A 13,519-nucleotide genomic window follows, 5' to 3' on the forward strand; every position below is an offset into this window, starting at 1 on the left:
AACGTTCTGAAAGACAACTATATGGATTAGAAAGACTTCATTGGATGGTGTGACTGAGGGTGCCACCCAGTGAAAAATATCAACAGTATTACTTATCTTGTTAATTATTAGTATGCTCTAAAATTTTTCTTTTGTAGTAATTTTTTTAAAAATGTCGGGTATTTAAAAAAATCTCTGGTGAGATCCACCGAGAAAGCCTCTTTGTGATATCTGGCGGCAGAAAAGGCAGGCCAGTTTATCACCTACTCCTTACTCCCATTTCCAGTGCATCTTTGTGAACGGGAGGGGATACAGACAACATTTCATTGCACTGTATCTTCAGCATGTACATATTACACATAGATACTTATACCGACTCACCAATTTCATTCTGCAGAGAAAGATTCCGGGACAGATTTCTTAGCAGCGAGATGGCTGTCTTTTTCACACTTAGGTCACCGACATGCAGCATCTTTCGGGTGTGCTGCAGGCCATTTTCCTTCTGGACAACTGCCTGAGCCACTGACGTCGGCATCTGTTTTGTGAGACACATCTTATAAGTGCTATTGTGTTTGATTTCATGATAATATTAAGTTTTCTGTAGATTACCAGAGGTTGATGAAAATGTTTTATTTTATTTTTATTTTATTTATTTATTTATTTATTTATTTTTTGAGACGGAGTCTTGCTCTGTCGCCCAGGCTGGAGTGCAGTGGCGCGATCTCGGCTCACTGCAAGCTCCGCCTCCCGGGTTCACGCCATTCTCCTGCCTCAGCCTCCTGAGTAGCTGGGACTACAGGCGCCCGCCACTGCGCCCGGCTAATTTTTTGTATTTATTTTGAGACGGAGTCTCTCTCTGTCACCCAGGCTGGAGTGCAGTGGTGCGATCTCAGTTCACCACAACCTCCACCTCCCAGGTTCAAGTGATTCTCCTGCCTCAGTCTCCGGAGTAGCTGGGATTATAGGTGTGTGCCACCACACCCAGCTAATTTTTTTGTACTTTTAGTAGAGATGGTGTTTTATCATGTTGGCCAGGCTGGTCTCGAACTCCTGACTCAGGTGATCCACCTGCCTCAGCCTCGCAAAGTGTTGGAATTACAGGAGTGAGCCACTATGCCCGGCTGAAGATGTTTTAAAAATTAGAACTGTGATGAAACTAGTCTAAATTAGGTTTTCAAGTCAATTACTAGATAAAAACTGTTTATTCAGTACATTTAAATGCAATCTTGGGGCTGGGCGTGGTGGCTCACACCTGTAATCCCAGCACTTTGGGAGTCCAAAGCTGGCGGATCACCTGAGGCCAGGAGTTCAAGACCAGCCTGGCCAACATGGTGAAACCCTGTCTCTACTAAAAAATACAAAAATATTAGCCAGGTATGGTGGTGCGTGCCTGTAGTCCCAGCTACTCAAGAGGCTGAGGCAGGAGAATCGCTTGAACCTGGGAGACAGATGTGGCAGAGAGCCAAGATCGTGCCACTGCACTCCAGCCTGGGTGACAGAGCAACACTCTGTCTCAACAAGCAAACAAACAAATAAATGTAATGCAATGCAATGTTGGATTTAATTAGGTTATTACATTTTTTTTGCATCTGTGTTTATAAATAAAATGGATTAACCTTTTCCTTGTACTACCCTTTTCACTTTTAGAATCAAGGTTATACTAACATCATTAAGTTAGTTGGGCAGTATTTAATCTTTTTCTATCTCCTTTAGCTGTTTGTGTAATACAAGAATAATCTCTTCTTTGGGGCTTGGTAGAATTTAGCCATACAGATTGAATATCCCTTATCTGAAATGCTTGAGACCAGAAGTTTTTTTGGGTTTTTTTCAGATTTTGGAAGATTTGCAAATGTACAATGAAATATCTTGGGGATATCTTGGGGATAGATAGAACCAAGTCTAAACATGAAATTCATTTATCTTTCATATGCACCTTATACTCATAGCCTGGAGGTCATTTTATACAATATTTGTAATAATTCTGCGCATGAAATAGTTTGTATACATGGAACCATCAGAAAGCAAAGGTGTCACTATCTCAGCCACAAACATGGACAATCTGTGGTTGTTTGGTATCACCATTATTCCTGACTCTGAATTCATATACTACGATAGGCTATCATTTTCTTACACCTGTACTCAACAGTTAAAAATATGGTATGCCATTAAAACAGTTAAAAAAAATAACGTGTTCAGGTAACTAAGCAGCACAGTAGCATCACCAGAATACCTGTCTCAGCAGTCTAACAGCGACAGACAATGGCAGGCTTTCTGTCTCTAACTACCATGCTGTGTTTTGATGCAGAGGTTATTGTCTACTGTTTTTTGTTTGTTTTTTTCTGGTGAGAAGAAACATGAAAAGCAATTGAGGGATGAGGAACTGGGTCCTTTAGGGATGAGGAGGCATTCTGTTGGATGGTTTTGCAAAATGTTGCCTCTAGAGTCATCTGCCTCATTAACAATGGCTTTTTTTCCTTCAACTTTTAAGTTTGGGGTACACGTGTAGGATGTGTAGGTTTGTTACATAGGTTAATGTGTACCATGGTGGTCTGCTGCACAGATCATCCCATCACCTAGCCCGGCACACATCAGCTATTCTTCCCGATGCTCTCCCTCATCCCCCCAAGTCCCCAACAGGCCCCAGTGTGTGCTGTTCCCCACCAAGTATCCATGTGTTCCCATTGTTCAGCTCCCACTTATAAGTGAGGCCATGTAGTGCTTGGCTTTCTGTTTGCCAAGGATAACGGCTTCCATCTCCATCCATGTCCCTGCAAAGGACATGATCTCGTTCCTTTTTATGGCTGCACAGTATTCCATGGTGTGTATGTAGGACATTTTCTTTATTCAATCTATCACTGATGGGCATTTGGGTTGATTCCATGTCTTTGCTATTGTGAATAGTGCTGCAGTGAACATACACATTCATGTATCTTTATATGAGAATGATTTATATTCCTTTGGGTATATACCCAACAATGGAACTGCTGGGTCAAATGGTATTTCTGCCTCTAGATCTTTAAGAAATCACCACACTGTTTTCCACAACAGTTGAACTAACTTGCCCTCCCACCAATGGTGGAAAAGCGTTCCTTTTTCTCTGCAACCTCACCAGCATGTTGTTTTTCTGACTTTTTAATAATCGCCATTCTGACTGGCATGAGATGGTATCTCACAGTGGTTCTGATTTGCATTTTTCTAATGATCAGTGATGTTGAACTTTTTTTTCACGTTTGTTAACCACATGTATGTCTTCTTTTGAGAAGAGTCTGTTCATATCCTTTGTCCACTTTTTAATTTTTTTTTTTTTGTCTGTCTTCTAAATTTGTTTAGGTTCCTTGTAGACGCTGGATATTAGACCTTTGTCAGGCAGATAGACTGTAAACACTTTCTCCCATTCTCTAGGTTGTCTGTTCACTCTGATGATAGTTTCTTTTGCTGTGCAGAAGCTCTTTAGTTTCACTGCATCCCATTTGTCAATTTTTGCTTTCATTGCTATTGCTTTTGGCATTTTTGTCATGAAATCTTTGCCGTTGCCTATGTCCTGAATGGTATTGCCTAGATTTTCTTCTAGGGTTTTTATAGTTTTGGGTTTTACATTTAAGTCTCCATCTTGAGTTAATTTTTGTATAAAGTGTAAGGAAGGGGTCCACTTTCAATTTTCTGCATTTGACTAGCCAGTTCGCCCAGCACCATTTATTAAATAGGGAATCCTTTCCCCATTACTTGCTTTTGTCAGGTTTGTTGAAGATCAGATTGTTGTAGGTATGCAGTCTTATTTCTGAGTTCTCTATTCAATTCCACTGGTCTATGTGTCTGCTTTTGTACCAGTACCATGCTGTTTTGGTTATGGTAGCTTTGTAATACAGTTTGAAGTCAGGTAGCATGAGGCCTCTAGCTTTGACCTTTTTGCTTAAGATTGTCTTGGCTGTTCGGCTCTTTTTCAATTCCATATGAATTTTAAAATAGATTTTTTTCTAATTCTGTGAAGAATGTCAATGGTAGTTTAATGGGGATAGCATTGAATCTATAAATTACTTTGGGCTGTAGTTTATTGAGAGCTTTTACCTTGAAGGGATGCTGAATTTTATCAAAGGCCTTTTCTGCATCTATTGAGATCATGTGGTAGTTCTGTTTGTAGATCATGTCTGTAGTTCTGTTTATGTGATGGATCACATTTATTGATTTGCAAATGTTGAACCAACCTTGCAGCCCAGGGATGAAACCCACTTGATGGTGGTGGATACGCTTTTTGACATGCTGCTAGATTCAGTTTGCCAGTATTTTACCGAGGATTTTTGTATCGATGTTTGTCAGGGATATTGGCCTGAAGTTTTCTTTTTTTGTTGTTGTATCTCTGCCAGGTTTTGGTATCAGGATGATGCTGGTCTCATACAATAAGTTAAGGAGGAGTTCCTCCTTTTCAATTTTTTGGAATAGTTTCAGTAGAAATGGTACCCACTCTTCTTTGTACCTCTGGCAGATTTCAGCTGTAAATCTGTCTGGTCCTGGGTCTTTTGTGGTTGGTAGGCTATTTATTACCACCTCAATTTTAGAATTCATTATTGGTCTATTAAGGGATTTGATTTCTTCTTGGTTCAGTCTTGGGAAGATGTATGTGTCCAGAAGTTTATCCATGTTTTTCTAGATCTTCTAGTTTATGCATATAGAGGTATTTATAGTATTCTCTGATGGTTGTATGTATTTCTGTGGGGTCAGTGGTGATATCCCCCTTATCATTTCTGATTGTGTTATTTGATTCTTCTCTCTTTTCTATTAGTCTAGCTAGCAGATCATTTTATTAATTTTTTTTTTTTTTCCAAAAAAACAGCTCCTGAATGTGTTGATTTTTTGAAGGGTTTTGTGTGTGTGTGTCTGTATCTCCTTCGGTTCCACTCTGATCTTGGCTATTTCTTGCCTTGGGGTTTGTTTGCTCTTGGTTCTCTAGTTCTTTTAGTTGTGATGTTAGATTGTTACCTTGAGATCTTTTTTTTTTTTTTTTTTTGAGATGGAGTGTCATTCCGTTGCCCAGGCTGGAGTGTAGTGGCACAATCGCGGCTCACTGCAAGCTCTGCCTCCTAGGTTCACGCCATTCTCCTGCCTCAGGCTCCCAAGTAGCTGGGACTACAGGTGCCCACCACCACGCCCAGCTAATTTTTGTATTTTTAGTAAAGACAGGGTTTCACCTTGTTAGCCAGGATGGTCTCTATCTCCTGACCTTGTGATCTGCCCACCTCGGCCTCCCAAAGTGCTGGGATTACAGGCATGAGCCACCGTGCCTGGCCACCTTGAGATCTTTCTAGCTTATTGATCTGGGCATTTAGGATTACAAATTTCCCTCTTAACACTGCTTTAGCTGTGTCCCAGAGATTCTGGTACACTGTTTGTTCTCATTAATTTCAAATCACTTCTTGACTTCTGCCTTAATTTCATTATTTATCCACAAGTAATTCAGGAGCAGGTTGTTCAATTTCTATGTACTTGTGTAGTTTTGAGTGAATTTCTTAATCTTGAGTTCTAATTTGGTTGCACTGTCATCTGAGAGATGGTTTCCTATGATTTCGGTTCTTTTGCATTTGCTAGGGAGTGTTTTACTTCTAATTATATGAACAAGTTTTGGCTAAGTGCTATAGGGTGAGGAGGAGAATGAATATTCTGCTGTTTTTTGGTGGAGAGTTCTGTAGATATCAGGTCTGCTTGATCCAGAGCTGAGTTAACTCTTCTTGATGAATTGAACCCTTTACCATTATGTAATGCCCCTCTTTGTCTTTTTTTGATCTTTGTTGGTTTAAAGTCTGTTTTGTCAGAACTAGGATTGCAACCCTTGCTTTTTTCTGTTTTCCATTTGCTTGGTAAATTTTCCTCTATCCCTTTATTTTGAGCCTAAGTGTGTCTTTGCATGTGAGATGGAAGACAGGACACCAATGGGGTTTGGCTCTTTATCCAGCTTGCCATTCTGTGTCTTTTGATTGGTGCATTTAGCCCATTTACATTTAAGGCTAGTATTGTTATGTGTGAATTTGATCCTGTCATCATGACGCTAACTGGTAATTTTGCAGACTTGTTTATGTGGTTGCTTCATAGTGTCACTGGTCTGTGTACTTCAGTGTGTTTTTATAGTGGCTGGTAATGGTTTTTCCTTTCCATATTTAGTGCTTCTTTCAGGAGCTTTTGCAAGGTAGGCCTCGTATTGATGAATTCCCTCTTCATTTGCTTGTCTGCAAAGGATCTTATTTCTCTTTTGTTTATGAAGCTTAGTTTGGCTGAAAATGAAATTCTGTGTTGGAAATTATTTTCTTTAAGAATTTTAAATATTGGCCCCCAATCTCTTCTGGCTTGTAGGATTTCTGCTGAGAAGTCTGCTGTTAGTCTGATGGGCTTACCTTGTAAGTGATCTGGCCTTTCTCTCTGGCTGCCCTTAACATTTATTCTTTCATTTTGACATAGAATCTGATAAGTATGTGTCTTGGAGATGATCTTCTCATAGAGTATCCTACTGGAGTTCTCTCCATTTCCTGAATTTGAATGCTGGCCTGTCTTGCTAGGTTGGGGAAATTCTATTGGGATGATATCCTAAAGTATGTTTTCCAACTTGGTTCTGTTCTCCCTGTCTCTTTCAGGTACCCCAATCAGTCGCAGGTTCCATCTCTTTACATAATCCCACATTTCTTGGAGGTTTTGTTCATTCCTTTTCATTCTTTTTTCTCTATTCTTGTCTGCCTGTCTTATTTCAGAAAGATAGTCTTCAAACTCTGAGGTCCTTTCCTCCGCTTGGTCTATTCTGCTATTGATACTTGTGATTGCACGGTGAAGTTCTCATGTTATATTTTTCAGCCCTATCAAGTCAGTTATGTTCCTCTCTAAACTGGCTATTCTGGTTATCAGCTCCTGTATTGTTTTATCATGATTTTTAGCTTCTTTGCATTGGGTTACAACGTGCTCCTTTATCTCAGCGAAGTTTGTTGTTTCCAACCTTCTGAAGCCTACTTCTGTCAACTCAGCCATCTCAGCCTCATCGCTGTTCTGAGTCCTTGCTGGAGAGGTGTTGTAGTCATCTGGAGAAGAAGAGGCACTCTGTCTTTTTGAGTTTTCAGTGTTTTTGCATTGATTCTTTCTCGTCTTTGTGGGCTTATCTACCTTCGACCTTTGAGGCTGCTGACCTCTGAAGGAGTTTCTGTGGGGTCTTTTTTGTTAATGTTGTTGTTGTTGTTTTCTGTTTGTTTGTTTTTTTCTTTTCACAGTCAGGCTACTGACTGTTAGCAACCACAGGCTGCTGTGGTTTGCTGGGGAACTGCTCCAGACCTTAGTTGCCTCTGCTTTTCCTGTACTTGGAGGTATCAACAGTGAAGGTTGTGAAGCAGCAAAGATGGCAGCCTGCTCCTTCCTCTGGACACTCCATCCCAGGGTGGGTACTGACCTGCTTCTGGCCCAAATGCTCCTTTCGGAGGTTTATTGAAAGGTCTCACCTAGTCAGGAGGAATGGAATTAGGCACCTGCTTATAGAAGCAGTCTGGCTGTAGACCAGGTATGCTGTGTTTGGGAGGACCCTTCCTCATCCGGACTGCCCAGACTCTCTAGAGTAGGCAAGCTGGAACAGCTCAGTTGACCGAACCACAGAGATGGCGGCCTCCCCTCCTGCCGGGAGCTCCATCCCAGGGAGAGATCAGAGCTCTCTGTCCATATAAGCCTGGCTGGAGTGATTAAAGGCCCCCCACAGGGAGGCCCTGCCCAGTGAGGAGGAATGGATCGGGGTCCCACTTTAAAGCAGTTTGGGCACAATCTGGCACAGCAGCTGTGCAGTGTTGGGGGTGTATCCCTTCCTCATCTGGACCACCCAGACTCTCTGGAGCTGGCAGGCTGGAATGTGCAGTTGACCAAACCATAGAACTAGTAGCCACCCCTCCCCCAGGGAACTCCCTCCTGTTTCAGGCAGACTCACTGTGTTGCCATTGGCTGGCTGGAATTCCCAAGCCAGTGGGTCTTAACTTGTGAGGTGCTGTGGAAGTGGGGCCCGCAGAACAATGCTGCTTGGCTCCCTGGATTCAGCCCCCTTCCTAGGGGAATGTACAAAGGGATCTGTCACCTTGCTGGGAATTCCAGGGTGGAGTATGTAAAACTCTTGTCTCTGTGTGTACCTGTGCTGAGGCTCCACACAGCTCTGTTTATTGGATCCAAGGCCTTAGTAGTGTGGGCTCATGAGGGGATCTCCTGATCCACAGGTTGCAAAGATCTTTGGGAGAAGCATGGTTTCCTGGGCGGGTTGCACAATCAGTCACTGCTTCCCTCCGCTGGGGGTGGGGGTTCCTTTGGCTCCGTGAGGCTCCTGGGTGGGCCACTGGCCCACTCTGCTTTTCTTTATTCTCTCCGGGTCAGGATGATTGTCTAGTCAGTCCCAGTGTGAGAACCTGGATATTTCAGCTGAAGGTGCTGAATTCACTCGACGCTTTCATTCCTCTCTGTGCTGTGGGCTGCAGCTGCTTCTAATGGGCCCTCTTGGTCCCCAACTCAACAATGGCTCTTATTTTAGCAGTCTCTCTTTGATTTTATAAATAGAATGAGTTGTTCTGTTATGAATGCCTGCTGCTCTAGTTCTTCAATAAGCCCATCACACAATTTCACCCTGTCATCTATAGGCACTTTTTCTGCAGTGTTAACAACATCACTATTATCATGATTACCTTATTCAGAATCATTTTGGCCATTCCACCATTGGTCAGTGAATGAACAAGTGGAGCCTTGTTATCAATGTTAAAAACTTCTTTAGTATTCACTTCTTCCAGCTTACTGACGGATTATGAAGTCTATTTTTTTGCAAAGGTAAGGAGTTCAGCCATCTTTTTTTTCTCACTTGACATATATAATCCTTCAAAGCCACCATCTTGTTTATCATTACCACTGGACATAGCTGTAGGCCAGAGTTGTGCCAGGCATGCACACCTGTTTCAAGCAATGGCAACAGCATATAGAGCATCCTCAGGCTAAACTCCTTTTGAACACTTTCTCACACCCACACCTCTGTACACCGCTGCTAGCCAGCATGCTGTTCAAGAAAAGTGTTTTTTTAATCTACTCTTTATTGATCTAAGGATACTCTGGTCACATGGCTAAAATGATGAAGTCACATTTGAGGGAAAGTACATAGAATAGACATTTTTAAAATGAGAATTTCAGCTGGGAGATGAGCAGAACAGTTGTCATGTAATAACAAAATCTTGCAGTCATCATCCAGTCGAGTCTCCCTGCAGCAAGCATTAGCCACTTGGTACCAAAAGTTTGTGAAACCAATCAAAAAAGATGTCCCTGGTGCTCCATGTCTTTCTGTTAGCATAATAACAGACTGGTAAGAAACTTGCTCCTTGAAAACAGTGAGGACACAAGTTTTTATCTATCACCCCACTTATGTGTGCCTGATGCATTAACACATCCCGGCATATTCTGTCCTTGGCAGCCTTAATTCTAGTAGGTGCTGTTTCATCAGCTGTAGTCAGTGTCTTTCTGAGGCAATGATGCCAAAACAGTGATGTTTCATCAGCATTATAGACTTGTTTTGGCTTCAGATTTTCATTAGGCATGACTGGCAAACTCAATGAATTTCTTCACTGCTTTGTGATCAGCAAATGCTTTATCATCACAAATCTTTAAAAATGTAATGCTGTGTCTTTTGTTAAATTTCTGCAACCAGCCTATTGATTATTCACATATCCTTTTAATTTTCAGTTCATCAAGATCTTTGCTTGTTTCATGGTCAGCATACCATTATGTGGCATGTGTTCACTGTGACAGATCCGCACTTTCAATACATGATCAAGATCTTCATGTTTGACTTTATGCAGTTTTCTAATTTTCACTAACTTCTGTGAATCAGTTTCAGCACAGAACTTCAACAATGTATCCTTCTGTTTCTTCAGGTCATATATGGATGTTTCATATACTCCTGTCCAGTTTCTCCAACAGCTTGGCTTTCTGTGCTAGAGGTAAACATAAATGCTTCCTCTTTTTATCAGTTACCTTGAGGGGTATTTGTAGGTCATTTTTTCATTTTCAGCAATACCTTTATACCACAGAGCAAAGAGTAAGCAAGCAAACACAGTTGAGTCATGCATGTAGGTCTTGGCTCCATGTGGGGCATTGTGGAAAACCTGCCATCAGCATGCCTGGCCTGCACACATGCCATTTTGCTATCCTTTGTGGGTGTGCTTGCTTGCATGGGGGAAACTGGGTGTCTGTGGAAAAGATATATGGCAGCTGAAGGGAGCTGGGAGGGATTTGTTTTTTTTTTCTTTTCTGCTTGGGGATGCCGAGTAAACTGTGTATTGTGTGCCTGCGTTTTGACTTGACTCGCCATATAAGGTCAAGTATAACATTTTCAACGCATGATGTCATGCTGGTGCTAAAACGGTTTTGGATTTTGGAGCATTTCAGAGTTTGAAAATTTGGATTAGGGATCCTCAACCTACATTGCTGCATATCTGTCACTCACTTCCACGGTGACATGGAATCTGTGTTCACCCAGAAAGCTAACTGAGCTGAGAAAAAAAATCTTACAGGGAGATGTCTTTCATTATCATTTCAGTTCATTTACCGGTTGATAATTAGTCATCTTTTCTATTTCTTCTTGTTCAAGTTTTGGGAATTTACACAGGTTAATTAATTTACACTTTTTTTTTTTTTTTTTTTTGAGACGGAGTCTCGCTCTGTCGCCCAGGCTGGAGTGCAATGGCGTGATCCTGGCTCACTGCAACCTCTGCCTCCCGGGTTCACGCCATTCTCCTGCCTCAGTCTCCTGAGTGCTGGGACTACAGGCACCCGCCAACACACCCAGCTAATTTTTTGTATTTTCAGTAGAGACGGAGTTTCACCGTGTTAGCCAGGCTGGTCTTGAACGCCTGACCTCAAGTGATCCACCTGCCTCAGTCTCCCAAAGTGCTGGGATTACAGGCATGAGCCACTGCGCCCAGCCATTATTAACTTTTAAATGGGAAAACCCATCACTATTTCCATACAAACGACCTGCCAATTGACTTTCTGTAACCCACTTAGAAGTTTGGATCTATATTCGGTCAAATCTGTGTTAACTGATCACAGTCCTTGCATTTGTTATTCCTGGCTGTAGCTGTAAACTATCGCAAGCACAGTCAGTCTGAAGGTGAGAATTGTATTTTTGAAAATATAAAATGTCTTGACTTCCAGGAGCTTACTAGAGAAATAAAAAAGTGTAGCCTGCAGATTTCAAAACCAATTCATCACAAGATTGAAGGTTATAAATCTAAATAATGGTCAGTGTTAGCCCAATAGTGACCAGACAAACATAAAACAAAAATGTAAACAAAACCAAAGCAAAAAACTAAAAACAAAACCCCAAAACAAACAACCAAACAAATAGTCTAAGCCATAAGGACCCCTTGTGAACTCTCATATGGATGTCTGGATTTTAGGAACAGGATTATCAGATCAGTGGGAGAAAATATATAAACATTGGGAAGTAGAATCATTTCAAGTTCATTTTGGGCCTTTGGATATGACTTTAATGTTAATCAACTTACTTTAAACTGAGCCTGCTTAATATATAATGAAACAAATAATTGTCATGTCTTATTGTTTTTATAATTTAGTCAGTATCTTTTTTTCTTTCAATATTAAAAACAGCAGGAAGAAGCTAGGCCTGGTGGCTCATGCCTGTAATCCCAGCACTTTGGGAGGCTGAGGTGGGAGGACTGCTTGAGGCAGGAGTTTGAGACCAGCCTGGGCAACATATTGAGACCTTGTCTCTACAAATGATAAAAAAATTTAGCCCAGTGTTGCGGTATGTGCCTGTGGTTCTAGCTTCTTGGGAGGCTGAGGTGGGAGAGAATCATTTGAACCCTGGTGGTCAAGGCTGCAGTGAGCCATGTTTGCACCACTGCACTCCAGCCAGGGTGACAAGGCAAGACCCCATCTCGGGAAAAAAAAAAAGGGGGAGGAAGAAAACATGTAATTGTTAGATACAGTTGCAATACTCTGTTTATTAGTTATTAAAACATATCTTTTATTAGACTCTCAAAGTGTCCATGACTCAAAGGAATTTAATTACTATTTTATAATGTTTGTTCTATTATAAACAAATAAAAATTGGTCTTTCATTAATTTGCAGAACATTCTGTTAGACTATTTGCTCTCCTCTGAGAAGAATCCTTCCCCTGTAGCCATCCAAGGAGGAGACTATTGGACACCACTCCTGTATCCTGGACCAGGAGGGACATTTGGCACTTCTCTCTCTTCCCAGCTGCACTTCAACACTATTCCATCTTCCCTCAAATGCATAAGTCCTGTTCTTCTGAGTTACCACCGTCCAGCTGTATCACCCCCCACAGCATTTTCTTTGCTATCACAAGGCCTATTGTTCTTTCCTCAATATTCGCTGGAGGCTTTGGAGCCCAGTTCACAGCCTTCTCCATCTCCTGTTCATATACCTCATCAAAATGATTACCTCACAGTTCCTAGACTCCCGCACAGTCCCTGACTTCCATCTCTTCCATACATCAGCCACTCACTTCCATGGTCACACAGAGCCTGTGTTCACTCAGAGATATGTTGCCTCCGAAAACATAAACTCAGCAATGTCAGGCTCTGAACACATTTTCCCATTCTCCTTGCTCTCCCTCCTACCATGTTTCTCTTCAGCCTCATCAAGAACTTCAGTCCCTTTACCCAACCTTCATTCCTTACACCTCAAGATATCAGTTCTCTCCTGTCTTAAATTTCTTATTTAGACTACAGTGCACGAACCATCGCATGAAATATTATCTCTCCAGGCTGGGCACTATGGCTCAAACCTGTAATCCCAGCACTTTGGGAGGCTGAGGAAGGCAGATCACCTAAGGTGAGGAGTTCGAGACCAGCCTGGCCAACACGGTGAAACCCTGTCTCTACTAAAAATACAAAAAATTAGCTGAGTGTGGTGGTGGGCGCCTATAATCTCAGCTACTTGGTAGGCTGAGGTAGGAGAATCACTTGAACTTGGGAGGCAGAGGTTGCAGTGAGCTAAGACTGTGCCACTGGACTCCACCCTGGGCGACAGAATGAGACTCCATCTTAAAAAAAAAAAATTCCAGTACTCTCAACAATCTTGTCAGTCTAGCTTATTATTTTCTCACCCATCAAAACTGCAATACGGGGTTCATTTAACTTTTTTCTTTTCTGATTTTATACTTGTCTACCAAATATTGCTAGGGCAAACAGTGCATTTGCAGAAGAACCAATCTGCAAATTATGGCCTCCAATCTCTACAAGGAACTCAATGTTGCTAGTAAACTTGCTGTTTCTTAAACACCAGTGGGGGTTTCAAAGCCTTACACCAGAATCACCCTTGTAAAATTTAATCTGATTATGTTCCACAGCTCAGATTTAAACCCTTTCATGATTCCCCATCGCCTTCATCTTAGTACGGCTCAAACAGTCCTCTGTAGTCTGACATTTTACTTCCTTCCTTACCACTACTCCCTAATTCTCTAGATTACAACTCTCCTAAACTGCCTATCTCTCCTACTAGACCATTCATTAGCCT

At 41.7% G+C, this 13,519-nt stretch overlaps 1 protein-coding gene across 1 annotated transcript in view; it reads right to left on the reverse strand.

Moving 5' to 3' along the window:
- PKP2 (plakophilin 2) overlaps positions 1-13,519 on the reverse strand; it is a 108,675-nt gene that overhangs the window by 11,186 nt on the left and 83,970 nt on the right. Inside the window, exon 10 of the mRNA XM_009180503.4 lies at positions 361-514. Within this exon, the coding sequence (XP_009178767.1) occupies positions 361-514 (154 nt within the window). The remainder of the gene's footprint in view (positions 1-360; positions 515-13,519) is intronic.

Source organism: Papio anubis, chromosome 9 (assembly GCF_008728515.1).
Source record: "Papio anubis isolate 15944 chromosome 9, Panubis1.0, whole genome shotgun sequence".
Lineage (NCBI taxonomy): Eukaryota > Metazoa > Chordata > Mammalia > Primates > Cercopithecidae > Papio > Papio anubis.